The sequence below is a fragment of the Cydia amplana genome, chromosome 19, assembly GCF_948474715.1.
Source record: "Cydia amplana chromosome 19, ilCydAmpl1.1, whole genome shotgun sequence".
NCBI lineage: Eukaryota > Metazoa > Arthropoda > Insecta > Lepidoptera > Tortricidae > Cydia > Cydia amplana.
In genome coordinates this window covers 5,041,285-5,068,026 of record NC_086087.1, presented here as the reverse complement: position 1 = coordinate 5,068,026, position 26,742 = coordinate 5,041,285, and the positions used below count along the sequence as shown (strand labels likewise).

Here is a 26,742-nt window from a genome sequence, read left to right as displayed (position 1 = left end):
AACCCTTCGTACCCGCCGGACACAGACGGCAATGGGTGTTTTCATACTAGACATGGGCGAAATGTGTCAGTAGAGGGAAAAGATTGATATATATCTTTTTATCATTGGGATATGTATCACTCTTTTATATCTTTATATCCGTGTGTATCAGTCGTCCCGCTCGCAACATCGGCACTTGCTGACTTTGTGTCATGAGAGAGAGAGAGAGTAGTTAATTATAATGACGCGTCCGAATCCGTCCGAACGACCGCTGTCGCTCGTTCGTGTTACTTCGGTCGATGCGCGATCGAGACTTCGGTTATCGCTTTCATAAATCGTCGCCGAGGGAGTGAGACGTACGGATATACTGATACATTCGGATTCGTAAAGACAAGAAGAGTGATTCATGAAACGAGAAAGATATATATCTTTTTTATCTATCACTCCGGAGTTACCCATGTCTATTTCATACAAACCATTCCCTTTGAACGACACGCCCGTGTACGACGCGTCGTCGCGAACTTTGTCGGAATGCACGAAGGTTGATATTGGGCTGTAGCTGTGCGCGTCAGATGACGTCTTTGGCGGTCAAAGGGTTAAAAATAATTTAAAAAGACACGAAATTCTAAAATTGAGAACACTGCACCAATCAAGTCACCATTGTGAATATATTCAATTTTAGAGCTCGCTTTTCATTTTTTTATGCCTCTTTAGTGGCTGAAATAGTGGAGCAGGTTATATATATATTACGATAAGTACAACCTAAGTATTCTTAAAACACCTTCTTTAAAGTCACAATAGTAAAATAAGAGTGAAGTAAAATATGTAAATATGAAATATGACCTCTCCCAACTGCACCGTGTTGATAGCACAGACTGTGCAAGTGTTATGATAAAAACATCATTCCATAGAATTCGACGTTATTATAACACTTCAGTCTTGCTAATATGCTATTAATCACTACAACGATACTTACGCCATTAAGGTAATATTGCTTATATTTTAAAATAGTTGGTTTTGTGTGCTATTAAGTAATAGCACAAAAATAATTGTCACTCGTTTTATAATATGTAAATAAGATACTGTTGTAAGTTAATTGTAATCATTAAATTAAATGAAGTTTTGAAGTTGGAAACGAATTATTTTTTACAATAAACATGTTTTACATACATTTCTTTTTCTTTGTAGTTACATAATAGAAGAGTAGTTTTCAAAACCTGAATAAATATAGTTAACTGTGCAAAAAAGAAATCCATTTAGAAGAATGAAAAAATAGACATTACTATGTTCAAGTATATTTAATACTCATAATTAATATTATATTAACAAAGGGCGTTATCACAGTATTGGCATTAACTATAGTAGTTATTCATAAGTAAATTAGCGTAGCTCCGGAATCGTCATCGATGTGCACTGAAAATAAATAAACATGACTTGAAACTAGTTTCAGCTTTTCACAAAGTACAATTCTCTCTGGACTAAGGGTTTATTTAGACGGTGCGAGAACTCGCATGCGAGTTTCATTACATTGCGTCGTTTGATCGGTCGGCCGAATTGATGTAACCTCAATGGTCCGCAATGTAACTAAAATCGTATACGAGTTCGCGCGCCGTTTAATGAGCCCTTACTCTGGACCGAAATCAGTGCAAGAATATGTTCCAAACAGAAGGTAACAGAATAAAAAACCGGCCAAGTGCGAGTCGGGCTCGCGCACGGAGGGTTACGCACCATCAACAAAAAATAGAGCAAAACAAGCAAAAAAACGGTCACCCATCCAAGTACTGACCCCGCCCGACGTTGCTTAACTTCGGTCAAAAATCACGTTTGTTGTATGGGAGCCCCACTTAAATCTTTTTATTCTGTTTTTTAGGGTTCCGTAGCCATATGGCAAAAAACGGAACCCTTATAGATTCGTCATGTCTGTCTGTCTGTCTGTCCGTCTGTCCGTCTGTCTGTCCGTCCGTATGTCACAGCCACTTTTCTCCGAAACTGTAAGAACTATACTGTTGAAACTTGGTAAGTAGATGTATTCTGTGAACCGCATTAAGATTTTCACACAAAAATAGAAAAAAAACAATAAATTTTTGGGGTTCCCCATACTTAGAACTGAAACTCAAAATTTTTTTTTTCATCAAACCCATACGTGTGGGCTATGGATAGGTCTTCAAAAATGATATTGAGGTTTCTAATATCATTTTTTTCTAAACTGAATAGGTTGCGCGAGAGACACTTCCAAAGTGGTAAAATGTGTGTCGTCCCCCCCCCCCCCCCCCTGTAACTTCTAAAATAAGAGAATGATAAAACTAAAAAAAATATATGATGTACATTACCATGTAAACTTCCACCGAAAATTGGTTTGAACGAGATCTAGTAAGTAGTTTTTTTTTATACGTCATAAATCGCCTAAATACGGAACCCTTCATGGGCGAGTCCGACTCGCACTTGGCCGCTTTTTAGTATTTGTTGTTATAGCGGCAACAGAAATACATCATCTGTGAAAATTTCAACTGTCTAGCTATCACGGTTCGTGAGATACAGCCTGGTGACAGACGGACAGCGGAGTCTTAGTAATAGGGTCCCGTTTTTACCCTTTGGGTACGGAACCCTAAAAACGAAGAAGGCAGGTCACTCACTACTGAGTGCAGTCGACGGTCCGTACGTGGCGTTTGAGATGCGAGATCTGCTGGAAGGCGCGCTGGCAGATGTCGCAAGAATACGGCCGCTCGCCGGAGTGGAACCTGCGAACATGTTATCTTTATTATTTATTTATTTAAACAAAGTTGCATGCCCAAAAAAAAAATAATGTACAAATGGCGGACTTTTAGATTCTCTACCAGTCAACCATCGGGCCAAACAGAGACATGTAAAAATGGTGCAAGGAGAAAAAAGGCTATTAGCAGGCTATCTACGTATTTTTGGCGTGGCTTTTAATATTAGTCAAGGTGTCGATACTGCAAATAACAAAAAATGCAAATAACCACGACGACTTTGTACAATACGGGTTAGAATACGGACCAAGAACAGACAAAATACTAGAGTCCACTTTCGGAATTATCTTAAGCCCCGTCTCCATATCGCGCGGCAAACCATCGAACATTGGGTCGCGCGGCAGCCGCGCGCAATGGATACCGGGCGCATCGAGTGGGCTCGCGCGGCAGCCCGGTATCCATTGCGCGCGGCTGCCGCGCGACCCAATGTTCGATGGTTTGCCGCGCGATATGGAGACGGGGCTTTACATTCTAAAGATTTCCAAATTACTCGAATACATAACACTTACGGAACGTAGGTGTTGCATGTGAATTCTTTAGCTGTAAGTAAGCATACCTGTCATGCTTCTGCAAGTCGCATTGCTTGTAGAACCTCTTGCCGCAACCCTCTCTGTCACATTTGTACGGCGCCAGCTTTTCGTGGTCGCGCTCCACGTGATTTTTCAACTGCAAAAAATAACAGATATTAATAAAATAAATAAATATTATAGTACATTCATACACAAGAAAATAAATGAAACTGAAACAAATTGACTAAGCCCCACAGTAAATTAAGAAGGCTTGTGTTGTGGGTACTCAGGCCACGATATTTTTATCGAACGAGCGAGCGAAGCGAAGCGAAGTTCTTACATTCGACTTTGAACACGCGGCTGGCTAGCGGCACGTCCCGGCATTTCGATGTTTTTAAGCTGAACTGTCAGAAGATAGTTTGATACACAATAACTTAAGTAAATTTGTTCTAATTTAAATGAAATTGGGTAAACGTGTAGTCGAGGGCATTATATTTTAGTCATTAAATTATGAACAGGCTCGATCAAGGGGTTATTGAGCTAAAAGAGCTTAGAAGGCCAAAAAGCGGTTTGTGAGGGGTCTAGCTATTCTGGTCATTTTATTTGCAAGAAAGTATGGTCGTGTTTGGTATCAAATGAAAGTGTTCGGCTTACACTTTTATAATATGGTTTCTAAATTTATCATTTTGAAATAATTAGCAAGATAAAAATAAAATAAACATAATATAGGTATTTGACATTAGACAGGAAATATTTCGGCTTACCACAGATACAGTTTATTTTAATCTCTATGGTGACATAAGGCCGTAACACACTATCGCACCGCACCGCGACCTTGGTGCGTCGCACCCATAAGTGAGAGCGAGAAACAGATATCTCTTTCTCGCTCTCACTTATGGGTGCGACGCACCAATAAACCACTATGATTACCTACCATAAAATGTAGGTACCTACTTATAAAGTATAATGATGCCAAACTTTATTACTAGCCCCTCCCTCTCAAACCCCCGTACACCGCACCGCACGCGCCGTTACGTGGGTTAGGTTAGGTTAGAACTGCGAGCCTTACAGAAACGAAATGCTACTAGAAAAGTGGGTTTGGTTAATAGGTTCGAATCCTCATAGAACCGAACTGCTAATATCAGAGAAGTGGGTTCGTTAGGCTAAAACTGTGACCCGTACAGAAACCAAATGCTACCTACTAGAAAAGTGGGTGGTTTTACCTCCTTTTCTACATAGTGCACCAGATGTACAATAATCTTTCACCGGCCCCCATAGAAGTCGGTTTTTTTTCTTAAAAATTATTTTCTACTATTTTATGTCGCACTATACGAATAAGTAGGTAGGTGCAACAAAGTCAATCGCTCTATATGTATAATTTTTGGCAAACCGCGAGTTCTCAGTTCGGGGCGAACTACTAGTAGGTGTTTAAGGGCAGGTGGTTTATCGGAGCGCGATGAAACGCGCTTTCCCTTGTTGGGTGGTTCATAATGCGCCGCGAGCAAACGCAAGATGCGCCACACTCGCGGCCTGCTGCAGTGTGACGAAGCCTTTATTTATTTTATACTACACTACATACGTCTTAAAACTAATAAGCATCGAGTTTCGCATGGGATCTGCCGCCTGGGCAAGTGCTCGTGCGCGGCGCGGTGCTTGTTGAGCGTAGAGCTGAAGCGGAGCCCGCACGAGCGGCAGCGGTGCTAGTGTAGAGACGGGTTGTGTAGCTATAAGTTAAACACCGACCTTCCACGCCGCGTCGTACACCTTGTCACACCCCTCGTGTTCGCACGGGATCTGCCGCTTGGGCAAGTGCTCGTGCGCGGCGCGGTGCTTGTTGAGCGTGGAGCGGTAGCTGAAGCGGAGACCGCACGAGCGGCAGCGGTGAGCGCGCAGGGACGGGTTGTGAATTGCTAAAACATCATGTAATATAGGCAATATAGCAACCATTATCAAAGTGTGCTCCGCGGAGCCCTAGGGCTTTCCAAAAGGGTTCTGTCACCAAAAAAGTTTTTATTATGACAAAATGAAAAAACAAACTGATAAAGTTATAATTTGACAATAAAAGAAAATGACAATAAAATGTCAAAATTGTCAAGCTGTTATGCGATAATAATATGAATATTCAAATAAAAACCCATCTCTGAATAAAACTCTTACCTTTGTGAGACTTGTAATTTTCCTTCTTCTTAAATACTTTATTACACGTCCGGCAAATAAATAAAGTGCATTTCTTGATCTTTGGCTTTACTCCAACATTTTCCTTATTATCATTAGGCACTACATTATTCAGTACAGGCTCTTCAATTTTCACTACAATAGGCTCATCTATCTGGTAATCAGTCTTATCCAGTTCCGGTGATACTTCCGATGCTTTCTCTTCATTATTTTCAACTAGTTCAACTCCTATATTCAACATATCCGTCAACTGTTCAGCGTCTATAGCACTGTTCAAACTAATTATAAATGTATCATCGTCTTCAGTTGAAACGTAATGAACATTATTCTCACCAATCAACTGATTCAGATTAGCCGCTAGATTAGTACTGGCTTCCAAATCTACGTCACTTTCAAAAATGGTCGCACACTCGTTAACTGAAACCGGAGGATTTTGTACAGGTTCAGTCTTAGTCTCCGGGACTGCAACATCGGAGAGCACATTCATTATATCTTGGTCCATACTTCTCCCATTATCAGCGAAATCAAATAGGATTTCACCATTTTTATCACCGTAGTCCATATCATTAGTATTCATGTTGAATATATGCGAAGCTTGGAAGTTGTCTAAATCTAGATCGTTATAAAACAGTTCATCATCAAGACTGTGTAGCTGATTCATTGCTTTTAGGAATTCCACATGCATGAGGTTGTCGTTGTTATCTTGTGTCTCGTTCTGGTTGTAGTTGAGGATGTTGTTGTGCGAGAGGGAGAGGTAGTCGTCCTCGGCGGCGAGTATGTCGTCTACGATGGTGTCGAGGCGGTTGTGGTCCATGGTGAGCTGCACGTGGGGCTTCTCGGGCTCCGCGGCGGCGGGGGGGTTGGTGGTGCCGGCGGGGTTTGAGTGTTGCCTGTACAAAAAATATAGGTGTTCATTTATTAAGGATTTTCAACCCCTCATATGCAACCTGTCAAATATGAGCATTGATAAAGTGACCTTGATATTAATACAATAGATATATATTCCCAGTTCCGTGTCTAACTAAGCATACGAGGGGTTAATAAATGCCACCCTCATAATGGCTGTCCAGTTTTTTATTAGAGGTACAGTACACATATCCTCCTAAGGCCCAAGGTCCTACCTATAGTACGTATTCAGTTCGATGTAATTTAAACCATGTTCAATCGGAACATCGGAACAGAGTCACTTTTGCTTTGATTCGATCAATTTTCAAACAACGCAAAATCAATTCTATTTCCTACAGTTTAGGTTCAAATTTCAGTAGTAAATTTTGGATGTATCGTTTGTATGGCTAGGCCTTAGGAGCATAGGTACACAGGGTACACTTTTAGTACAGTACTGGAATCTTGGTTATTCGGACCATATCGTACAGTTTAATATTCGATTATAGAAAGCTACAAGTACAATTTTTCAACCCCCACGTTTTATACCTGTAAAGCCGCGTCTCGATATCGCGCGGCGGCCGCACGAGCAATGTTCGACCGCGGCAAACCTGTATTTTCGCTCGCGAGACAATTTTGGCACCATCTTGAACTATAGCGCGTAAGCCGCGCGCGGCAGGCGATCCGACAATCGACCACATTATATCACAAAAATAAATTATTTGGGCAGTAGTGTAAAAATGATCTGTAGCGATAATCACTACATTTACTGTTCCATGGAAACTGTTTAGTGCCGTATAATTTAATTAAAGTACGACACTTTTCATTATCCATGTATGCGGCCGCGCGAGCCAACTGAAATATACAGGGTGACATTTGAGTCGTGATCAGTAATATGTTTTTCTAACTCCATAAACAACGAGCAATTTAATGCCCCTACTTTTACTAAAATCAGACAAGATTTTTTTTTTTTTTGTCATTTATTTTACTTTTATAAGTGGATTTAGGATATTACAATGGCTTATTAAGATATTTAAATTAGTAAATTGAATCGCCTCTTTGAATCGGAACTGTCATTGACATCAATTTTGTCATTTGTCCCAGTTAGAAATAAAATTTACTTAATTTTTCATTTGAAATATCTTACAAAGCTATTTAATACCACATTGCCACTTGTGAAAGTAAAATAAATGACAAAAAAAAAACTAAAAAATAAAAAAAAAACTTGTTTGATTTTAGTAAGAGTAGGGGCATTAAATTGCTCGTTGTGTATGGAGTTAGAAAAACATATTACTGATCACGACTCAAATGTCACCCTGTATACACATCCGTCCCAACTACGCGCGAACATTCCTTTGCCGCGCGTCGAAAAACCGACAATGAATGGTTCGTCGCGCGGCCCGGTATCCATTGCGCGCGGCTGCCGCGCGAGCCAATGTTCGATAGTTTGCCGCGCGATATGGAGACAGGGCTTAAGGCCTACTAGAAAATAACATTACCTGACGCAATGTTCCAACAAAGCACTCTTGTACTGAAACGTCAAGCCGCACACTCTGCAGTGGTTCTTCCGGACTTTGGGCTCCACATTTATGTTGTTCTGATTTTTGGGACACTTCACACTGTGCCTTTTCATGGATGCCAACTGAAAAATGTGAAATCAGTAGTCATCAGTTTAATTCTACTTTTTTTAGGAACACTATTTGTGGACCTTAATTGTCAGTTATATAATAGTGTGGATAATAGTAGGTTTTACCGAACATTATTTTCACACTGAATAATTTTACGGTTTAGACTCACTTGTTTTAAGTCACTCGCGCGACATGTTTCGGAGAGCGGGTTTTAATGTTAGTACCTATCTCTCACAACAGTTTAAATTCGATTATTTTCACAAGTCAAAACCTTGACATTGGCAAAATTTACTTGGCATAAATAAGCTAAGAGTCATTTATAAGAAAAAAATATAGATTGAATAGATTATTTCACAAATGTAATATCTACTAGGGACTAGTGTTCTGAAAGTAAAACGACAAAATGTGAAGTAGGCTAGTGGTAACCACATACTCTACCAGTCTACCTTAAGGTAGACTATAAGAGAATGCCTTATAGCATAAAGTTCACCTTTTGTATAATGTGTTTTCTTTTGTGAAATAAAATTAAGTATAAAATAAATACCAAATTATAATGAATGTATTCCACTGAAAAAATATATCCATGTATTCAATCACTAAGCTAAATGTTACTGTGCATTCCGTAAGTTTGTCCATCTAATTTGAATTCTCCCCTCATCTACTCGAAGGTTAGCTGGAAGAGATCCCGTACAGGGATAAGTTCGCCTTTGAACCTTTACTTCTGTAAATATTATGTAAACCTGTGTTGTGTGCAATAAAGTGATTACTACTACTACTACTACTACTACTACTAAGCAGTAAAAAGCAGGTTCATACCTGTTTATATCTATTGCCGCAGCCCGCACAGCAGTAGGGCTTGTCGTTGGTGTGACGCAACATATGCCTTTTAAGATTGCACTTGTCTTTGAACTCCATCTCACATACTGAACAGGCGAATTTCTTTACATCTGCAAAAACAATTAATACATTTAACATTGACTACCGTTTTTAAGGACATTTTGTTAAAGGTGTACAGTCAGCAGCAAAGTTGCTAAGCGGACGAGGTGTTCAAAGCTACCTTGACACACTCTTATATTCTCTTAACTAGCGACCCGCCCTGGCTTTGCACGGGTTAACAAATTATAATAAACCTTCCTCTTGAATCACTCTATCTATTTAAAAAAAACCGCATCAAAATCCGTTGCGCAGTTTTAAAGATCTAAGCATACATACAGACAGACAGACAGAGGGAAGTGACTTTGTTTTATACTATGTAGTGATAATAAAGTCGCGTCAAGGTCATTTTGAACACCTCGCCCACTTAGCTGCTGACTGTATATAAGAATGAAACTCACTGCTGTGCATGTCTTTGTGCCGCTTTAAATCAGATTTTTTATGGAAAGCTTTTTCACATTCATCACATTTGTGGGGCCTGAAACAGAAATACAAATCATCAATTACTAAAAATATTTAAACAAAAATCAACCTTCTTTTAGTACTAATATGGTTCACTATGGCTATGAACTTGTGGTGTTAATTAGTGAGTTTTGCTTGTCACCTGATGAAATAACATCAATGGGCTGTTACCAGTTAACACATTCACTGCCAGATAAAAATCGGCGCACTACCCCAGAAACCGGTTGTCTATAGCTGTGTATTAAACGGGTCTCTATTGTTTCCCAAATAGTTTTAAGCCATAATGCATTGTTTGCCCGAATTTTCGTTAGTCATAAACTCATAATTGATTTGGTTCAGAAACGCGTCACTTTTCAGGATTGCCATAAAACAAATCTAACCTAACCTATCTATAGGATAACCTAACGAAAATCCTGAAATGTTAACGGTTTCAGTTTTATGACTAATGATAATATGACAAACAATACATTATGACTTAAAACTATATGGGAAACAATGGGACCCCGTATAAAACAACCCGCCCAGCGGGTTGTCTGGCATCTGAGCAATGTTCTCAAGCGCCCACCAGGTGGGTTCCTGACAGTGAATGTGTTAAAGCTTTATCCAGTATGTTTGTTCAGAGAGTTGACATAATAATATCAGTAAAAAGTAGTGACAAATCTATTTCCATTCTTGCTGTTTACTACCTGTACTCTAAATGGGTGGAGAAGAGATGCTGCTGGAGCCTCCAGAGGGCCTCAAAGGACAGAGTGCAGTGCTGGCAGCGCCACACTCGCTCCAGGGGCTTGTGGCTGAGGCTGTGCTTCATGAGGTGCTGCTTCGTGGCAAACTTCTGGTCCGGGCACTTGTCTGAAATACATGCACACACAAATCATGTTTATGGCTTGTTAAAGTAATTTGTTAGCAAATTAGTTGTCTGAGAATGAATCATTTATGACTTCAGTAAAAAAAAACTAAAATTAATTGATCCAGATGTTTCTTTGTTATTAGCAGGTTAATGAATCTAAAAGTGGCGGATTTGTCCTAGGGCGGCCAGATATTTGGGGCGGCAGTCTATATGATGGGAGCTGAGAAAGAGGCAGCTAGTGCTTAATACAGGGCCTGAGGCCTAGGGAATAAAATATTACGTACCACAAACCCAAGCATTGCCCTTGGAATGTATTCTAAGATGACCATAGTATTTCTTAGCATTGTCAAACTTCTTCTGACATATCTCGCAGTGCAAGGTGGCAGGGCCGTTGAGGTCGGGCTCCTCCAGCGGCTCGTCTGGGGACAGGAACTGGGCCAACACGTCGTCGTGACCGAGCAAGCCGCTGTGAGCGGGCAAGCTGGAGTGAAGCTCGTCATAACCACAGTCTGGATTCACGTTTTTGATATTTAGTGCCAACTCAGCACTCTCGGAGTCTACAAACTGAGCGAGATAAATGTTATTAATGAGTAATATAAAGTTGATTGCATAAAAACGAAACTATCACTACTAGTACTTACTGGTAGACTAAAGAAGGATAGCGTCGAATCCATTGCTTATTTTTGCAGCCACACTTCATTTAAATATATTTCTTCCTGTGTAACATATTACAGGTTTTTTTATATACCACCAAATAAATTAAATTCACAACAATAGTATTCCTCAACAAAAAATGGTCATTGCTGTGATTGGTGATTTGATTTGAGACTGCTGCTGACACAGCTGACACATATCAGTGAAAATGTTGCCAGATGAGATGAGCGAGCCCCAGGGCATAAAGTTTTTTGCACGACCGTACTACCGTAAGACGTCGGTAGTGTGTAAAACACCTTATGAAACTTTTTTTACAATACTATAACCATCTGTCATCTGTCTGTCAAGTGTCACTATCAGCCAACCACAGCCAGTGTAGTGTGCTAATTTGTACGATTTGTAATTTTAATTGTATTTGACGAATTGGCTGTTTTGTACGTAAATAAAAAATAAATAAAAGCATACATATAATTCCATTATAGGTATTACTATAATTTTTTGCATTTCACATTTATCACACAACGTTATTCATATTGTATTGTGCATCAGTTGGCGACAAAGGTAAATACCATGAGTAAATACCTAATGTTTGAAATTCAATCCCGTTATCTACAATAATTACTTATCTGATAATAAATATTAGATTATAGAGCATTATTACACAAATTGACTAAACCTCACAGTAAACTCAATAAGGCTTGTGTTGTATGTAATACAAGTGTTTATTAGAACTAAATCAAGAAAGCTGCGACATAAAGTTAATTTCATTGTAAATAATTAAGTAACTGAGAACCAGCTCACGTCAGTTACTTGTTTGAATTAAGATTGCTTAATAAGGCTGCAATGCTACCTAGGAAGGATGCAGTATTTATCTTGTATATTTGGACGCCAATGCAAGCTGCTGTCTCGACGTTTGCAGTATCAGCTTCTGACTCCTTGTGGTAATAGTCCACTTGTATTATGAAAATAAACAAATAAACCGTTTCAAATTGTTTCTATGTTTAATTTTCAGCAAAAATGTGTATACTGTTTTCGTATTGTGGTGATAATGTTGCGGAGAGTGACTACCAGCTGATTGTAGCGGAGAACCGAGACGAGTATTATGATCGGTCAGCACTTAACATGTCCCTATGGAATGACTCGAATGTTGTAGCAGGTAATCTGAATTTTTGAACTTAGAATTAAAACATTATTCTAAACAAATTGACATCAAACATAGAAGGTAGGATCCTATAGAAGTGGTATACGCGTGCCTCCGTGAGGGACAAAACATACGCAATGCGACACTATGATTGGTCGAATTTATTTGTTGGCCACCATAATCCATACTAATTTATGGTGGGGAATAAAAAAAATGTGAGACTGTGACAAGGACAAACAATAATAGCGCTTTGCTGCTACTCATACTGAAAGATACATAAGTCTATCCCGTTTGGTCATTTCCCCCCACCCCTCATCTCCGATCCAGTTGAAATACTAGATTCATGACATCAAATCAATTTATAGTAATATAGGAAATGATTACACTGCTGTTTTTTTTGTGAAATATGTCAGTAATTAAAACATGACTGACATGTACTGTCTGCAGGTCGGGATCTGGGAGCCCCTGATGGTGATGGCACTTGGCTGGCCGTATCTCCACTAAGGAGGAAGCTTGGGGTTCTTCTTAATCTGCCATACAGTAAGAGGGCAGATGCAAAAAGTAAGTATCCATATTAAATTAACACATTCAGTGCCGAAAACCCGACTATTGGGTATTTTATGATTTCGTTCCCAAGCTGTACGACCCGATAGTCGGGATTGTGGTGCTACAGCTTTATAATTATGAGGATTTTTTTGTGGCCTGGCCCGGATGTCTTGTTTGGCTGTGCGGCAATTAATTTTGTTGAATAAGCCTTTAATCCATATAATCACTATCCATATCATCCTACATGATCCAATGTTTAAATTTATACTTCAAGGCATTTTGTAAAAATGATGATAAAGCTTTATATTGTTTGCAGGTAGAGGCAGATTGGTTACAGATTATGTGCAATGTGATTTGTCTATTGAAGAATACATTAAGACAAAAGAGGACTATGTTAAAGAAACAAATGAATTTGTTTTAGTAACTTATGACTTTGGGTATGTTATTCACAGAAAAATATTGTTTACTGTATTGTATGCAATGTTAGATATCTTAACTTCTTAGTGCAATGCAATGTATGCCCATCCTTATATTTTTTTTAAGGAAATTGGCATTAATTATCACATTACTTACCTTCTAGTATATGTAAATTTCAAGCTGATTACACAACCATCTCTGCTTTATATTTCAGAAAGAATACCAAAATGAACACATATACAAACTCCACTAACCAACTGCAAACCTGGGAGTATACATGCCTGGGTTTCTCAAACAGTCTCCCGGAGAAGCCCCTAACAAAGGCTGTAGCGGGCAGGAGGGCCCTTTATGATATATGCAGCAGACTCAATAAGGTTACTATGAAGCAGCACTTAATAGAGGAGCTACTTACATTGTTGAAATCAAAGGAACAGTGAGTAAGATTTGTATGTTGCTTGCATTAATCATTTTACCTAAATTATACTAATTGTTATATATTAACTATTTTTTTAGGTTTTTACATAGTACTGACTTAGGCAATATGGTGAATATAAATAAAAGTAAAACATAAATAACTTGAAATTTTATTTTCAGACATTTACCTGACCAAGAATTACAAAACAGAACTCCAATGTATCAACAATTCAGTTCAATATTTGTCACTATACCAGAGGGCAGATATGGAACAAGGTATAAGAGTCCCTTTCCTCCTAGTAAAAACTAAGAAGTTTAGAATGATAATTTGATAATAAACTTTGTACATAACAAACCATGTAATATTTTTTTTTTACTTTTACAGGACCCATACAATAGTGCTCTTAACAAAGACAGGGCATTTAGACATCATTGAGGTAAGCATGCAGAACCCGGTTGACCTTGAAAACCCAAATTGGAAGAGAACAGAATTCCACATGGATTTATAATCTAGCTACTTAGTAAACCAAATGTATGGATTGTTATGTTGTGAAATAAATTATTTTATATTCTAAATTTTCATTGACCAGTTCTCTATTCTAAACAATTCAGGAACTGAAAATTCTGAATCTTGTTCAAGAACACAGGCTAATAATCTTGGTACATTCAGAATTGTACCAGAAATAATGTGAGGGAACTTTGACTCCTTGTTTTCAGTATATGTGAACATGAGTCTCTTGCTTATGAAGTCCCCACTGGTAGAGATCTCTGCAACATTCACATATTTCTTCATAGAGCTGGAGTACATCTCTACTACCACTCTTAGTGATTCCCACATGGCTAGTTCATGAGCTGGAACAAATCCTATTCTGTAGTGATAGCCTAGTTTGGTGTAAGTGTCTTTGAGAATCCCAATAATTCTGTCAAGGGACACATCACATTCCTTAGAATCTTTTGTAACATTGAAGATTTGAACAACAGAGGCCTGGCTCACATGAAATAAGCTGTCTTCTGTAGTTGGTGATGGTATGTACTGACGTCCCATTGAAAAGTAGTTCAATGGTAGGGATTTTGTAAACAAGACATTTTTAGCATAGTATGCAAAGAAAGAACAGAGTGAAGCCCCTCCAGTCAAATGCAGCCTGCTGTCGGGATTCACTTTAGTGTCCTCATTGTGGTGCAGAATAAATGTGGCATCTGGATCTGTGTGATCTTCTCCACAGCCTTCCACAATTACACTCTTCACAAAATCAGGATTGGAAAACTGAATGAATTTACTATTTCTTAGAACATTGTTAAAGTAAAATTTTGCACCGAGTTCAAAGATTGCTGCATCCCCTGTAAGGTAGTAATTTTCATTCTTCTTAAAATTTATTAGGTTTTTTTCTCTGCCAATTATCAAATGATCTTTATCATTATTTGGAGCGGTACTGTGACTATGTACGACTTGATATTCCTTAAGTGGTGTTTTTGTGTGTAAACTATTTGGTAGTATTAATACTTCAAGCATTACAGCTTCTTCAGCAGACCATAAAGGCACCTTTAACTTTTTTATGTTTTCTTTGACCAAATCCATTTGGATTTTATACTTTTTAGTAACATCACTGTCAGGCTCACTCTTTAGTAACTTTCCCAATTGCTGGGAAATCTCAGTTTTCTTTTTATCATAATCTGATTTCTGCTTTTTCAATTCTTCATACACATCCCAAAGATTCTCCACCTTTTGGAAATCAATATTAGCTTGTCTATTTTCCAATTGTTCCTGTATTACAGACTTTTGTTTGATCAGTTCTGGTATATCAACATGAGGAGTGACAAAGACAAATGTCTCACTGGCTTTTGGGCCATTTATAAACAATGCAGACTTCCTCACTAGCAACTTCTTACAACTAAAAACTTTTCGCGAGATAATTGTAATATTTTTACGTAGCATCTTCGTCAATTTTTTTCTTTTTATTCGGACTAACGTCTTCTAACACTGCGTCACCATCTTCGTCGAGCGCCTTATCAGTGTTCTGGTTTTGTGAAGTAATTTTCCTTTTTACTGGCTTTACGAAGTTACCGTGCCCGGCCGCTCTCTCGGAGTCTTCAATTGTATAAGGCTCGAGTTCTAAAGCCTTCAACCTTCGTTTGTGAACTTTCGTCTTGAAATGTTCAGCCAACGCCTTATCATCGATAAAATAACGTGAGCAGTGAAGGCAGTAGTGTTGCGCTGCACCAGGGAGATCCAAATCCACGTCCTGATTCAATAATTTTTCAGCGTTCTCTGAAAACACAGCAATAAAATAAAAAATAATATAAAGAAGACAGATAACCTACAAAATTGAAACCATGTGACAGGACTTAATAACCTTACCTTCTTTGATGTCGTCGTCGATCTGATCGAGATCCTTCTTCCGATTTCTGACTCTCCAGCGCCTTTTTAAATGAGTATCACCATGGTGGTACTTTTTACGCTTGTAGGTCATAATAAAATAAGGGAAAGGGGAAATAATTCAAAACTAAATAGCTGTGTAGCTGTCATATATGTCATAGCTGTCACAATCGTGGGGCTGCCATATGATCGAAATAATTAAATACGGTATACACTCTCAGACATTTCCCTTCTAGACCACCAGGGATCGGAACCGGTTTTTTGCAAAAACTTAGAAATAACCATATTTTCCGAATTATTTAATACTCGAAATGTAGGACTCAGTTGTGTTTTTAGGTTACGACTTCGTATTATTAGATTGCTCAATTAGAAATGAAGTAATTAGCAAAGAACGAAAAAATACCGTTTCCGTTCCCAATGTTCCCATACAAAAAATACCGGTATCCGATCCCTGTAGACCACATTACATCCTTAATCCATAACACACTACCGCACCAACATCGCGATGCGGTGCGGTAGTGTGTTAAAGCTACAACCTAACACTCCTCCACTTCAGTTGGAAAACCCAAGTGATTATTATAATTATGGTCTTTGGGAATGGGAAAGCCGACAGACCCGTGGCGCTGCGAGGATCCAGTACTGTCCCATCCTGTGTCTACATTTGGTCTACATAAAGCCGGCTTCCCACGGCCCGTGTTTATTACAGGATTACAGGCCAGGCCGGATCGCGCCACGCCTGTGGATGCCTGTGCGGTTGATTAAGCCGGCTTCCCACGGCCCGTTTTTTCACAGATCTGACCGCGCCTCTACAGGCCGACAGATCGTGGGAACGGTCGCAACCGACGAGGCCTGTCCGCTGTTCCAGGTGAAATGAACCGACGCAGACGCGCCCCTACAGGCACCATCGCGCCGCGCCGCGACGCGCCTTTGAAGTTACCGACTCCCGACGGATCGGACGGGTGATGACAGGCCGCGTCGGATGCGACCGTTCCCACGATCTTCGGCCTGTAGAGGCGCGGTCAGAGGGCCTACCGCGAACCACGTTCGACGTGTTGCATCCCTGTCCCACTTACGTGCGAATTTACAAGAGCGACAGAGAGGCAATACGTCGAACGTGGTGTGACCCTCAGATCTGTGAAAAAACGGGCCGTGGGAATCCGGCTTAACATACATTGGCATTAAAAATATTCCAATTCTTTTCTTTTGGTTTGGTGGTTTTGGAGCGGCTACTGTCAAGTGTCAACGATCGACTTGTTTTGATGGTTTTGATTTGATTCAGCGATCAAAGATTGAAAAGATTCCGATTCACTGCACTCCTCACCAAAGAGCATATAATCACCCTCACTCCAATAACGTTGTCTTTGTCTAGATTATGCTGTTTGACTCCAATCATGCCGCCCATGTCGGGGAAAAAATGTCTTGGAAGCCAGGTAAATAATTTTGCTTTCCGTCACTATCACTACATAGTATAAAACAAAGTCGCTTCCCGCTGTCTGTCTGTCCCTATGTATGCTTAGATCTTTAAAACTACGCAACGGATTTTGATGTGGTCATGTATCGTTTGTTAACCCGTCGAAAGCCGGGGCCATTTTATATAGCGCTAAAGCTGATGAATTGAATGTGTATGATATTATAGTATTCCGTTTGCATTGATTTATTTTACCATGATTTTACCTTGGAGATTCGTCACCTTTACAAACTAAAACTTTAAGTGCTTGATGTTCAAAAATAAACCTTTCAATTACATGCCCAGTAAGCCCACACGCCGAAAATCGATTAAATTAAGACTCCCTTTTAGTGCTCGGGCTTATTGACTATGAATTCTACCTCTCAATCTCATTTTACAGTTATATGATTTTTGTTTATATATACTTAAATCAAAATATTTGTATAAATTTTCAGGCCAAAGAAATCATTGCTAAGGTATATCACCATATAAAAAAAGAAACGGAAACTGGCATTATAAATCTTACAGATGCTATGTGGCGAACTGCACAAGCTGTTGGTTATAGTGAATGCATTGTAACCAGTATATTAAGTGAAAAACAACAAGATGGTGAATGTACATCAACAGGCACAACAGAGGAACCTACAACAACATCAACAAATGATATAAATTCACAGACCAAAGAAATAATTGCTAGGGTGTATCACCAGATGAAAATAGAAGCAGAAATTGACAATGTTAGAAATCTTAAAAATGCTAGGAGCCCTAGCAGGCGCACTGCACAAACTGTTGGCTACAGTCAACGAACCGTATTCAAAATACTAAAAGAAGAACGACTAGCTTGTGCAAACACATCATTCACGGCACTGGACACAACATCAATATTTAAGCCACCATCTAAAAGAAAGCGCATTTGCCCAAAATCAACATTGGACAACTATGACCTATCTTTGCTCCGAAATACAATTATTTCATATCAGACCAAAAATCACGAAATGCCTACATTAAAAGAACTTAAGGAAATTGTATCAGAAAAAACCGGTTTCAACGGATGTAAAGAAACCTTGCGAAAAATTTTGTATGATTCAGGCTTTGAGTGGTCTACAACTGATAATCACAAATTACTTGTTGAAAGGCATGATATACAAATGTTGCGATTCAGATATCTTAAAGAGCTGCAAAAATATCGTGATGAAGGTAGATACATAGTCTTTACTGACAATTACTATGTTGACACAACACAGAAAAAAATTAAAAACGCAAATGGAACATCACAGAAAACATCTAAAGGAATGCGGGTCATAATTATTCATGCCGGTGGATGTCAAGGGTTCATCCCAAATGCCTGCTTAATATATGAGACAGACTCAACAAGTGATGATAATATGAATTTTAACAAATATAAGAAATGGCTTACAAATCAGCTACTGCCTAATCTGCCAGAAAATGCTGCCATTGTCATGAACAATCAAAATTGTGTATTTGAAAATTGTCCTGATCCTAATTCAACTAAAAGCTTTATGCACGTATGGTTGACCGAACGAAACATTGAGTACGAAGAAACAATGAATAAAGTAGAACTGTATGATTTAATATTAAAGGGCAAAGGGACATTCAAAAGTCACACCATTGAAGAAATAGTTAGGTCAAAGGGTTTTCAAGTTCTAAGGTTACCTCCTTATCACCCTGACCTAAATCCAATGGAACATATTTGGCGAGTATTAAAAAAGGATGTAGTTTTAAAGAATGTAGAGCAAGAATTACCATCTAATTTGAATCTAATAAAAGAACGCATTGAAACGATTGAAAGTTCTTTGTGGGAATATGCATGCCGGCAAGTTGTAGACGCGGAAAACCAATACATGAAATATTTTGATGATAGACTTTAAAATTTAACCTTGTAAACTCCCGTTGTTATATTGCATACGAAATGTATGACAAGTCATGGGAGTTTGGGATAAATGTGATTTGCCAACATATAACGTTTTTCAATAACGTGTTATTTTGACAACTATTCAAACCCATTTACCTGGTATAGTCGACATCAAAGATAGTTTACAATTTTGCACTCTTGTCTTGTCCTTTGTAATAAGTTGAAAAATGTAAACAAATGCTGACTGTACCTACTGGTTTGCAGGGCACTCGAGGCTAATTATAGTTGGTCAAACCAATTTGTCAGTAAATAGGAACAAAAAAAACGATACTCATCCTTTTCTTTTGGGTGCTAGTACTAGTGTAAGACAAAGATAGTATGATTTTCTCTGTTTGAAATAACAGTCCTTTGACACACTATACAAATACAACCCAGCAAAACCAACATATTAATGCAGTGGCTTAATGCAGTGCTTAACGTAGTCTTGAATTCCTGATTTTTGTTCGTTTAAGGGCTGAATAAGGAGTAATGCCTTATTGGTTCGTCTGTACAACCAACCCTGTACTTAAGTTTTGGTTTTTTCACTTTCCAAGGTCAACAAGACAAATATGTCAAATATCTTCTGGTCGGAGGAAAATGTAAATACAAAAGCACAACTTAGTTTATTAATATTTATTTCTTACTATAATAAAATTCAGGAAAACATTATCATACATGAATAAATACAATATTAATAATAGAACAATGAACTTTCTTTCCACAAGTTTATTTTAAAGATGTATTATTACGAAAGAAATGAACATATAACAATTGCTATTATTATTATCATAATGTGATAGGAATGATTTGAATGAATCATTTTTTAACATCAATGATTTATTTGCAACTCGCATTATACAATAAGTAACAATTCTGTATCTGAAAACCATTATGAGTCCAATTTAATACCTTAAGGTGATGTATTTTAGATACAGAATGAATTACAAATGAATGCAATCTACGTATTCTAAGAATAATAAGGCATTTCTGGGGTCATTCCGCGTAAAACTGGGTAAAATATGAATCTCTCGAAATAATGTGTATACAAAAATGTAACATACATAAAAGGTTCCCCAGAGTGCCTCGCGGGTCGACGCATGCAAGCCCTACCAGCGAATATGGCGAAAGTAACCAACATAATGAGTCGGCACAGCATGTTTCTGTCTTGCGCTAATATTCGCTAGTAGTAGCTAGTTCAGTTCGGCCGCTTCTTACAAGAGATATATTTGACTTACCTAGCGAAGGCATCATTCCCAGTGCGATACGGACGCAACTAAAGCGTGTTGTGTAAACCTCGCACACGGTTCAACATTTTACTCAAAAATAACATCGTACCACTAATTTTGCCTAAACTAAACCTAAACGTATCTAGAAATTATGAAACGGTTATGATACTCGTAACCTCTTTTCCTGTAATCGGCTAGTTTTGGCCGAGTCTAAACATGTGAAAGCATTATATACATACAAACGCGGTCAACTCCCGAAATATAGTGTTTTTGTACATTAATATTGAAGACAAATTTCGTGCATGCATTTTATTCGTTGGTATTTGGTTATAATATGATTTATTTTTAAGTAGGTATTATTATTGCACTATTTTATAAATTATTGTTCGATTGTTTTTTTTTAGATCTGTGTATATGAACATTTCAACAATTATGAGTCTTTTCAGTAATATAAAAATAATAAATGAAAACTAACATACAATTTGATAATATTGATAACATTGACAAATAATCATATTTAAAGTATTAATTTCAATAATTTATTAAATTTTTAGATTTCGGACGTCATTCCCTACAGGTCGTGGCTCGCGACTCCACTCGCGTACACTTCGAACATATAACTTGGCCTTTCGGTTATAAACGTATCATGAACGAGTGACAATAACTCGGCTCGGTATCGGTATAACGATACATTGAACGTTATGCACCTAGTGATAGATTGAAGCTTCAATTGATGTGTAATTATACAAGCCGAATGAATCCATCCACATGGCAAGCTATTCTGTAACATTGACATTTACACAATCTCGCGCATGCGGACACCCTACAGCAGTCGCTTTTACAACTCGCGGTGGTATGATCGTGTGCGCGCGGCCTAATGCGACAACTACGCAAAACCAACGGCCGATCATCTATTAAAACTCTCATTCCATTTAAAAAATAAAGCACTTTGCAGTCACGAGAGCTACTTCACCATCAAATATATTATAATTTTGTACAGGCCAACAATTTATATAGTTCTAGTCGTCAGCCCAACCGCTAAATCTATTCGTAAATCTTATAGGTATCTCTATGCACTTACGACGTAAATAACTTTTTACAAAATGAGAATATTAAATAGAATACTAGAGCGCAACTTAGGCCTCGGCAGGGGCGCGGGAGAGTTTTCACTTATCATACTTAGCCAACGGTCGAAACGGTGGATCTCCGGTCGGAAGTGCATAGAGAGCGTATCCATATCAACTGCGTCTTTAGATCAACGACACCGCGAACCCCGGACCCCATCGGAACTTACTCTAGACGGACGCCAAATGACGATCGACGCCTCATCTACGGCGCTACATTCGATTGTCATTTTCACGTCCTAACACTCCTAGACTTACGAAAGGGGGCGGGAGATAAAATAAGAATGAATCTTATTTTCATCAGAGTAACGTTCAAATTTGCTACGAACATGACTAGGGTCGCAACACTAGGAGCTTACACGTTCTCCCCTATTTTCTATCCGAGAACAGCGGGAGACGGAACATTCGCCCCACATCGTAAGTCTAGGTATTCAGGTTCTAGGTCACTTTTATCATACATCTACCCGGGGTAGTTTTGCAAAAAGACGTCAGAGAATTACTGACATGAATGATTCTGAAGATAAATACTATCAAAGTCAAGAGAGAGTATTTAATGGAATACCTCTCAAAACCCTCAAAAAAGACATAACATCTGATTATGGCTAAAACAGCCGATTGCAGATAAAAAGAGAAAAAAAAAATGTATGATTCTGAATGAAAGTGTGGGTAGATCCGGGATAAAAGTGAACATAGGGGGCGTCTCCCCCCGGATGGGTCCTCCGGAGCGGCTCGGGCACAGACAATCCAACCTCTAGACATAGCATAGTCGCGCTACCCCCTCTGCCACACATACGGTAGCGTTACTCCATCTTGGAGTCAATCCCGTGCCATGATTGGCCCGTGTCTTTGAACGGACCAATCACGGCACGGGATTCGCTCACCTCGTCCCCCCGCACCCCCGTATTTTTGGCAGCATCGGTTTCATGAAAGAATCGGCCTAAGCTCAGTCTAGAGGTTGGATTGTCAGTGGGCTCGGGTGCTCAGAAGTGCTTGGGCCCCCAGCTCGGGCGGCGACGGCCCTACATGCCGTAGCCGTGGTAAGGTGCCGGTGACGGCGCTTGCGCGGCGTACGCGTAGGGCGACGCCTGCGCCGGCACGCCGGGGTACGCCATCGACGGGCCTGCGGGGAGGAAGGTACACTCAGTATACGTAAAATGTGCTGCGGATTCATACGCCCTTGTAGTTTAACCGTAACGACTTCGTTTTTGGTTTTTGATAAGCAACCGTGGTACACGCTTGCACCAAATTACAGTATAAAATTACAGCGCGCTCCCGCGAGTGGTTGTTAAACCACCAATAAATGTTTGCATGCCCTAGAGCTAGAATTAATCCAGAAACACTCGACAACCCTAGTGCTACCTATATGAAAATTCTAATACGATACGAAGTGAACTGTTTTCATTACTCTCGACTACTCTCGAATAATAATATTTAACTTTTTTTACAAATCTTAAAAGAAAACTGTTTTAACGGGACATCACTCAAGTCTTCAGCTGAATCAACCCTGGGGGGTTTAGTATTTTAGTCAATTTTTCATATCAAAAAATTAAATTCCATTATTCGTCAAAAAATGTTAATTAGCATTAATTCTCAAATGCACAAATTTTTATGAATGCGTGCTTTTCAACGAAACAATCAATTTAATTAGTCAATTCAATTTAAAAGAGAAATGAGCGAACACATTGCCAGTAACCCTTTATTAGGCATGCATGTTAGCCGTCGCAAACTACTCACTACGGGAACATAGTGTGTGGATGCTATTTAAAGCCTGCCTCGTCTCGTTTGATTTTCATAGCCCGTTATGTCCCGTGATGTGGATTCTAAATGAAAGAAACTACATCTAAGAAAATGAAGCAAATTTCGACGTTAACACTGCACACATTAATAATCTTTATTGTACCGAACACCTAGACTGAACTAGAAACTTTTGACTGGTAATATAGATAGACTCTGACCACGCTTACTTTGCACAAACTTGGTGGTAAGAATACAATACACACATACCCCGATAAGCCCCATCTTGTCGTAGCACTTGGCAACTCCATTTAGCATGGTCTGACGTGATATTTATAGTTCGTTTTTTTAGCATTAGAAAGAACTTGAAAGAAGGTAAGCGATTTTGACATGTCTTTTAATTGAAAAACACTTTTTAAAAATCAATAACTATTACTTATGAAAGCAGAAGATTATAAAAGATCGTATTAGATTCATAATTGTTACATATTTACCGTAACTTATTTTTAAATGTGTTTTTCAATTAAAAGACACATCAAGATTGTTTACCTTATTTCTAATGCTAAAAAAACGAAGTATAGCAGTTGTTATAGCGTTCAGGCAGACCCTCGCCTGATTTAGTTGACACAGTGAACTGACTGTTGGTAGCTCTTATTAGCACCGGATAAGGTCTACCAGCGTGCACTGTAGTGTGTGTACGTACCGGCGGTGAGCATGAGCTGCGGCTCCATCATCATGGCGGGCTTGGTGTCGTTCTCGGCGCTCTCGGTGCTGCGCTTCGCGTCCGCTTCTTCCAGTTTCTCTACTTTTGTCGTCAGTTCGCGGACCGTCTGAAATGATATTACATGTGACATTAGCAGTAGCTATTACAATGGTAAGTTGCTATTAGATAATAGCCTCCTTTGGCTAAATATTATAAATGCTCCATATGCATATCTACAAATCAAGCACGTTTTATGTCAAAATTAAGCTTTACTTATTTTATTTATTGAATGATTGTCTCAATTAACGCCTTACGCCCCGTCTCCATATCGCGCGGCAAACTATCGAAACTATCTATGGCTGCCGCGCGAGCCAATGTTCGATAGTTTGCCGCGCGATATGGAGACGGGGCTTTACATCTCATGGCGACCCTATCAGCGTGGACTTGTAAATAGTGTCCTCTTTATGAATAAGTACATACAATATGATTTTGACATGTATGGATGGGATATGTCAGTGTAAAACAAGTGAGAAAACTGACTTTTTTTTAAAGAAACGTCACTTTTGACATGTATGGATGGGCTATGTCAGTGTCAAACAAGTGACAAAAGTGACGTTTTTGAAGAAACGTCACTCTTGACACTTGTATGGATGGGATATGTCAGTGTCAAACAAGTGACAAAAGTGACGTTTTTGAAGAAACGTGCTCCATATGCATATATCTACAAATCAAGCACGTTTTATGTCAAAATTAAGCTTTACTTATTTTATTTATTGGATGATTGTCACAATTAACGCCTTACGCCCCGTCTCCATATCGCGCGGCAAACTATCGAAACTATCTATGGCTGCCGCGCGAGCCAATGTTCGATAGTTTGCCGCGCGATATGGAGACGGGGCTTTATATCTCATGGCGACCCTATCAGCGTGGACTTGTAAATAGTGTCCTCTTTATGAATAAGTACATACAATATGATTGTGTTTTGTTTTCGGGATAGATATCGTTAACAAACAACTGACCTGAATGAGGAAGGGCATGGCGAAGTCCATGATGTTGTGCCTCCACGCCAGCTCGATGACCACGTCGGGTTTCAAAAGGTCGTAACACTGTCAAACAAATAACATATTAAGTCCCAGTAGTTGATTTAGTTGAAAATGATACTAAACTTGACTTAGAACCTAAAGTTAAACGACGCAGACGCTTAAACCCCCCCCCCCCCCCCCCACCTGCATCAAAAATCTGGGTGGCTCAACTTCTTAAATACATTTTAGGAACACAATGATTAATTCTGCCAAAGGAAATCTTTTATTCAGAGCTCATTCAACTACAGCCGGCGCCACTGTCGAAGAAGCGAGACTGTGTGTTGTGATCTTTGTATTTACTAGGAATATAATATGAATTATTAATGTGTTCTACCTACAGCAGTACTTACTCAGCTAGCGTAACTTATGTTTGTGAACATAAGTTGACGCGTCAAATATCGGAAAATAGCCCAGTACTCCCAGAGTCCCAGCAGCATAGACTAGACTCTGCATAGACTGAGCATAGTAACGCTACCCCCTCTGCCACTTATACGGTAGTTTTACTCCATCTTTGAGTCAATCCCGTGCCGTGATTGGTCCGTGTCTTTGAACGGACCAATCACGGCACGGGATTCGCTCACCTCGTCCCCCCGCACCCCCGTATTTTTGGCAGCATCGGTTTCATGAAATAATAGGCTACATGACTAAATTTTTTTTATGGTATCAATCGATCGGGTTTGTTTTTAGGATCAAATGTCTATATGGGATCCATTGCATTAAAGTAACACAAAAGTCAGAAATTGTAGTCAAAGTCCGACAGTCGCACTTCACTCGCGAAACGCCCTATACAAAACGGCCAGAGGCCGTGACGTCATCGCCCACGTTGTAGTATGGACAAAACAAGAAAATTGCGTTTTTGTCGGTGAAATATTGCGTTTATGTATATAGTTGCTATACAATATTTTTTTTGGTGAAATGTAAGGAATCGAATGGTACCCTTACTTTTATCGTTTTTGGAAGTTAAAAAAAACTTAAAAACTTAAATTTTGAAACTTTCAGGTCCTGTATTTTTGTAATTTTTCAATATTTTATTTTAATATCCACATTATTGTGATAGATTGCTCGTTTGCTATCTATTTTATTTACTAGATTTTGTTATAAAATTCAACATGTGTCAACATCCCTATTGCTCTAAACTCAGTCTAGCTAGAGGATTCCTAGTCTATGCCCAGCAGACATAGCGAGTGTGTACCTGGTAGAGGCAGGCGGAGAAGCACTCGTAGTTGTCGCGCTGCAGGAACCAGTCCAGCAGCTCCTCGGCCACGTCGGGCTGCCGGGACTCGGCCGCGTACTCCATGGCGTCCGCGTACAGGGCGTCCTTCTTGCACAGCTCCACTGACTGCTTCCACCGGTTGTTGCCTGAATACGAATGTCACAATTATTTAGGTTTTATTTCCGAGTTCCAAGTTACCGAGAGCATAGAGAAATATAGTAAGACACGAGTGCTCACTCCATACATCAGTTCAGACTATTAATTTCAGTGACTACATCTAGCATCGAGTAGCGGAACTATCAGTACTGCTACTTGCCAGTAGATGTAGCACCGACCGGAAAGTCTTATCTCAACAGCATAAGACTTTCTGGTCGGTGCTACATCTATTGTCAAGTAGCAGTACTGATAGTTTCGCTACTCGATGCTAGATGCTAATAGTCTTTTTGGTACTAAAACTGATGTATGGATTGAGCAATCTATGTATTTTTTTCTCTATGCCGATAGGCATACTATTTTCAGATTTTCCCTTACGACATGATTTTCAACGCAATCGGACAAAAAAATAATACAGA

The 26,742-nt window shown here is 39.2% G+C and overlaps 6 protein-coding genes across 8 annotated transcripts in view; 2 read left to right on the top strand and 4 right to left on the bottom strand.

Annotated features, from left to right (window-relative positions):
* Positions 1–1,260: 1,260 nt before the first annotated feature.
* LOC134656864 (zinc finger protein 658-like) lies at positions 1,261–10,932 on the bottom strand. Its single transcript, XM_063512394.1, has 11 exons — positions 10,825–10,932; positions 10,468–10,747; positions 10,023–10,185; positions 9,276–9,352; positions 8,758–8,888; positions 7,813–7,955; positions 5,414–6,321; positions 5,000–5,166; positions 3,304–3,413; positions 2,613–2,717; positions 1,261–1,392 (listed from the first exon to the last, which is right to left on the bottom strand). Exons 1-11 carry the CDS (start codon positions 10,855–10,857, stop codon positions 1,380–1,382), a joined length of 2,130 nt encoding a protein of 709 aa, XP_063368464.1. The 5' UTR covers positions 10,858–10,932; the 3' UTR covers positions 1,261–1,379.
* A 768-nt stretch (positions 10,933–11,700) lies between these two features.
* LOC134656804 (transport and Golgi organization protein 2) lies at positions 11,701–13,937 on the top strand. 2 transcript variants are annotated; one of them, XM_063512328.1, is made up of 7 exons: positions 11,701–11,778; positions 11,850–11,993; positions 12,426–12,539; positions 12,841–12,961; positions 13,156–13,374; positions 13,536–13,631; positions 13,741–13,937. In XM_063512328.1, exons 2-7 carry the CDS (start codon positions 11,855–11,857, stop codon positions 13,862–13,864), a joined length of 813 nt encoding a protein of 270 aa, XP_063368398.1. In that variant the 5' UTR covers positions 11,701–11,778; positions 11,850–11,854; the 3' UTR covers positions 13,865–13,937. The 2 variants fall into 2 exon arrangements, with proteins under 2 accessions (XP_063368398.1, XP_063368397.1); XM_063512327.1 differs by having other exon boundaries at positions 12,841–12,965; positions 13,160–13,374.
* Positions 13,927–15,288, bottom strand: LOC134656803 (serine--tRNA synthetase-like protein Slimp). Its single transcript, XM_063512326.1, has one exon. It carries the CDS (start codon positions 15,286–15,288, stop codon positions 13,927–13,929), a length of 1,362 nt encoding a protein of 453 aa, XP_063368396.1.
* On the bottom strand, positions 15,278–15,871 carry LOC134656805 (zinc finger protein 593 homolog). Its single transcript, XM_063512329.1, has 2 exons — positions 15,712–15,871; positions 15,278–15,621 (listed from the first exon to the last, which is right to left on the bottom strand). The coding sequence occupies exons 1-2, from the start codon at positions 15,821–15,823 to the stop codon at positions 15,278–15,280; spliced, it is 456 nt and encodes a 151-aa protein (XP_063368399.1). The 5' UTR covers positions 15,824–15,871.
* A 1,230-nt stretch (positions 15,872–17,101) lies between these two features.
* Positions 17,102–19,070, top strand: LOC134657050 (uncharacterized). 2 transcript variants are annotated; one of them, XM_063512603.1, is made up of 2 exons: positions 17,102–17,159; positions 17,632–19,070. In XM_063512603.1, exons 1-2 carry the CDS (start codon positions 17,121–17,123, stop codon positions 19,063–19,065), a joined length of 1,473 nt encoding a protein of 490 aa, XP_063368673.1. In that variant the 5' UTR covers positions 17,102–17,120; the 3' UTR covers positions 19,066–19,070. The 2 variants fall into 2 exon arrangements, with proteins under 2 accessions (XP_063368673.1, XP_063368674.1); XM_063512604.1 differs by having other exon boundaries at positions 17,136–17,159; positions 17,705–19,070.
* A 3,346-nt stretch (positions 19,071–22,416) lies between these two features.
* The window catches only part of LOC134656978 (clathrin heavy chain), a 61,973-nt gene continuing 57,647 nt past the window's right edge, over positions 22,417–26,742 (bottom strand). Inside the window, exons 26-29 of the mRNA XM_063512543.1 lie at positions 26,150–26,316; positions 24,895–24,981; positions 23,876–24,002; positions 22,417–22,558 (exon numbers count right to left, since the gene is read on the bottom strand). Of these exons, the coding sequence (XP_063368613.1) occupies positions 22,458–22,558; positions 23,876–24,002; positions 24,895–24,981; positions 26,150–26,316 (482 nt within the window). The 3' untranslated portion in view covers positions 22,417–22,457. The remainder of the gene's footprint in view (positions 22,559–23,875; positions 24,003–24,894; positions 24,982–26,149; positions 26,317–26,742) is intronic.

What these genes read in the sequence shown, in the direction of transcription:
- LOC134656864 (XM_063512394.1), bottom strand. Translation starts at nt 10,857, where the DNA reads ATGGATTCGACGCTATCCTTCTTTAGTCTACCA. An exon ending in GCACAAAGACATGCACAGCA is followed by an intron (nt 8,889 to 9,275) that starts GTGAGTTTCATT and finishes TTGTTTTTGCAG; the next exon opens with ATGTAAAGAAATTCGCCTGT. An exon ending in TTGTTGGAACATTGCGTCAG is followed by an intron (nt 6,322 to 7,812) that starts GTAATGTTATTT and finishes TTTTTTGTACAG; the next exon opens with GCAACACTCAAACCCCGCCG.
- LOC134656804 (XM_063512328.1), top strand. Translation starts at nt 11,855, where the DNA reads ATGTGTATACTGTTTTCGTATTGTGGTGATAATGTTGCGGAGAGTGAC. An exon ending in TAAGAGGGCAGATGCAAAAA is followed by an intron (nt 12,540 to 12,840) that starts GTAAGTATCCAT and finishes TATTGTTTGCAG; the next exon opens with GTAGAGGCAGATTGGTTACA. An exon ending in TTGTTGAAATCAAAGGAACA is followed by an intron (nt 13,375 to 13,535) that starts GTGAGTAAGATT and finishes TTTTATTTTCAG; the next exon opens with ACATTTACCTGACCAAGAAT.
- LOC134656803 (XM_063512326.1), bottom strand. Translation starts at nt 15,288, where the DNA reads ATGCTACGTAAAAATATTACAATTATCTCGCGAAAAGTTTTTAGTTGT.
- LOC134656805 (XM_063512329.1), bottom strand. Translation starts at nt 15,823, where the DNA reads ATGACCTACAAGCGTAAAAAGTACCACCATGGTGATACTCATTTAAAA. An exon ending in CGACGACGACATCAAAGAAG is followed by an intron (nt 15,622 to 15,711) that starts GTAAGGTTATTA and finishes CTGTGTTTTCAG; the next exon opens with AGAACGCTGAAAAATTATTG.
- LOC134657050 (XM_063512603.1), top strand. Translation starts at nt 17,121, where the DNA reads ATGCCGCCCATGTCGGGGAAAAAATGTCTTGGAAGCCAG. An exon ending in AAAAATGTCTTGGAAGCCAG is followed by an intron (nt 17,160 to 17,631) that starts GTAAATAATTTT and finishes ATAAATTTTCAG; the next exon opens with GCCAAAGAAATCATTGCTAA.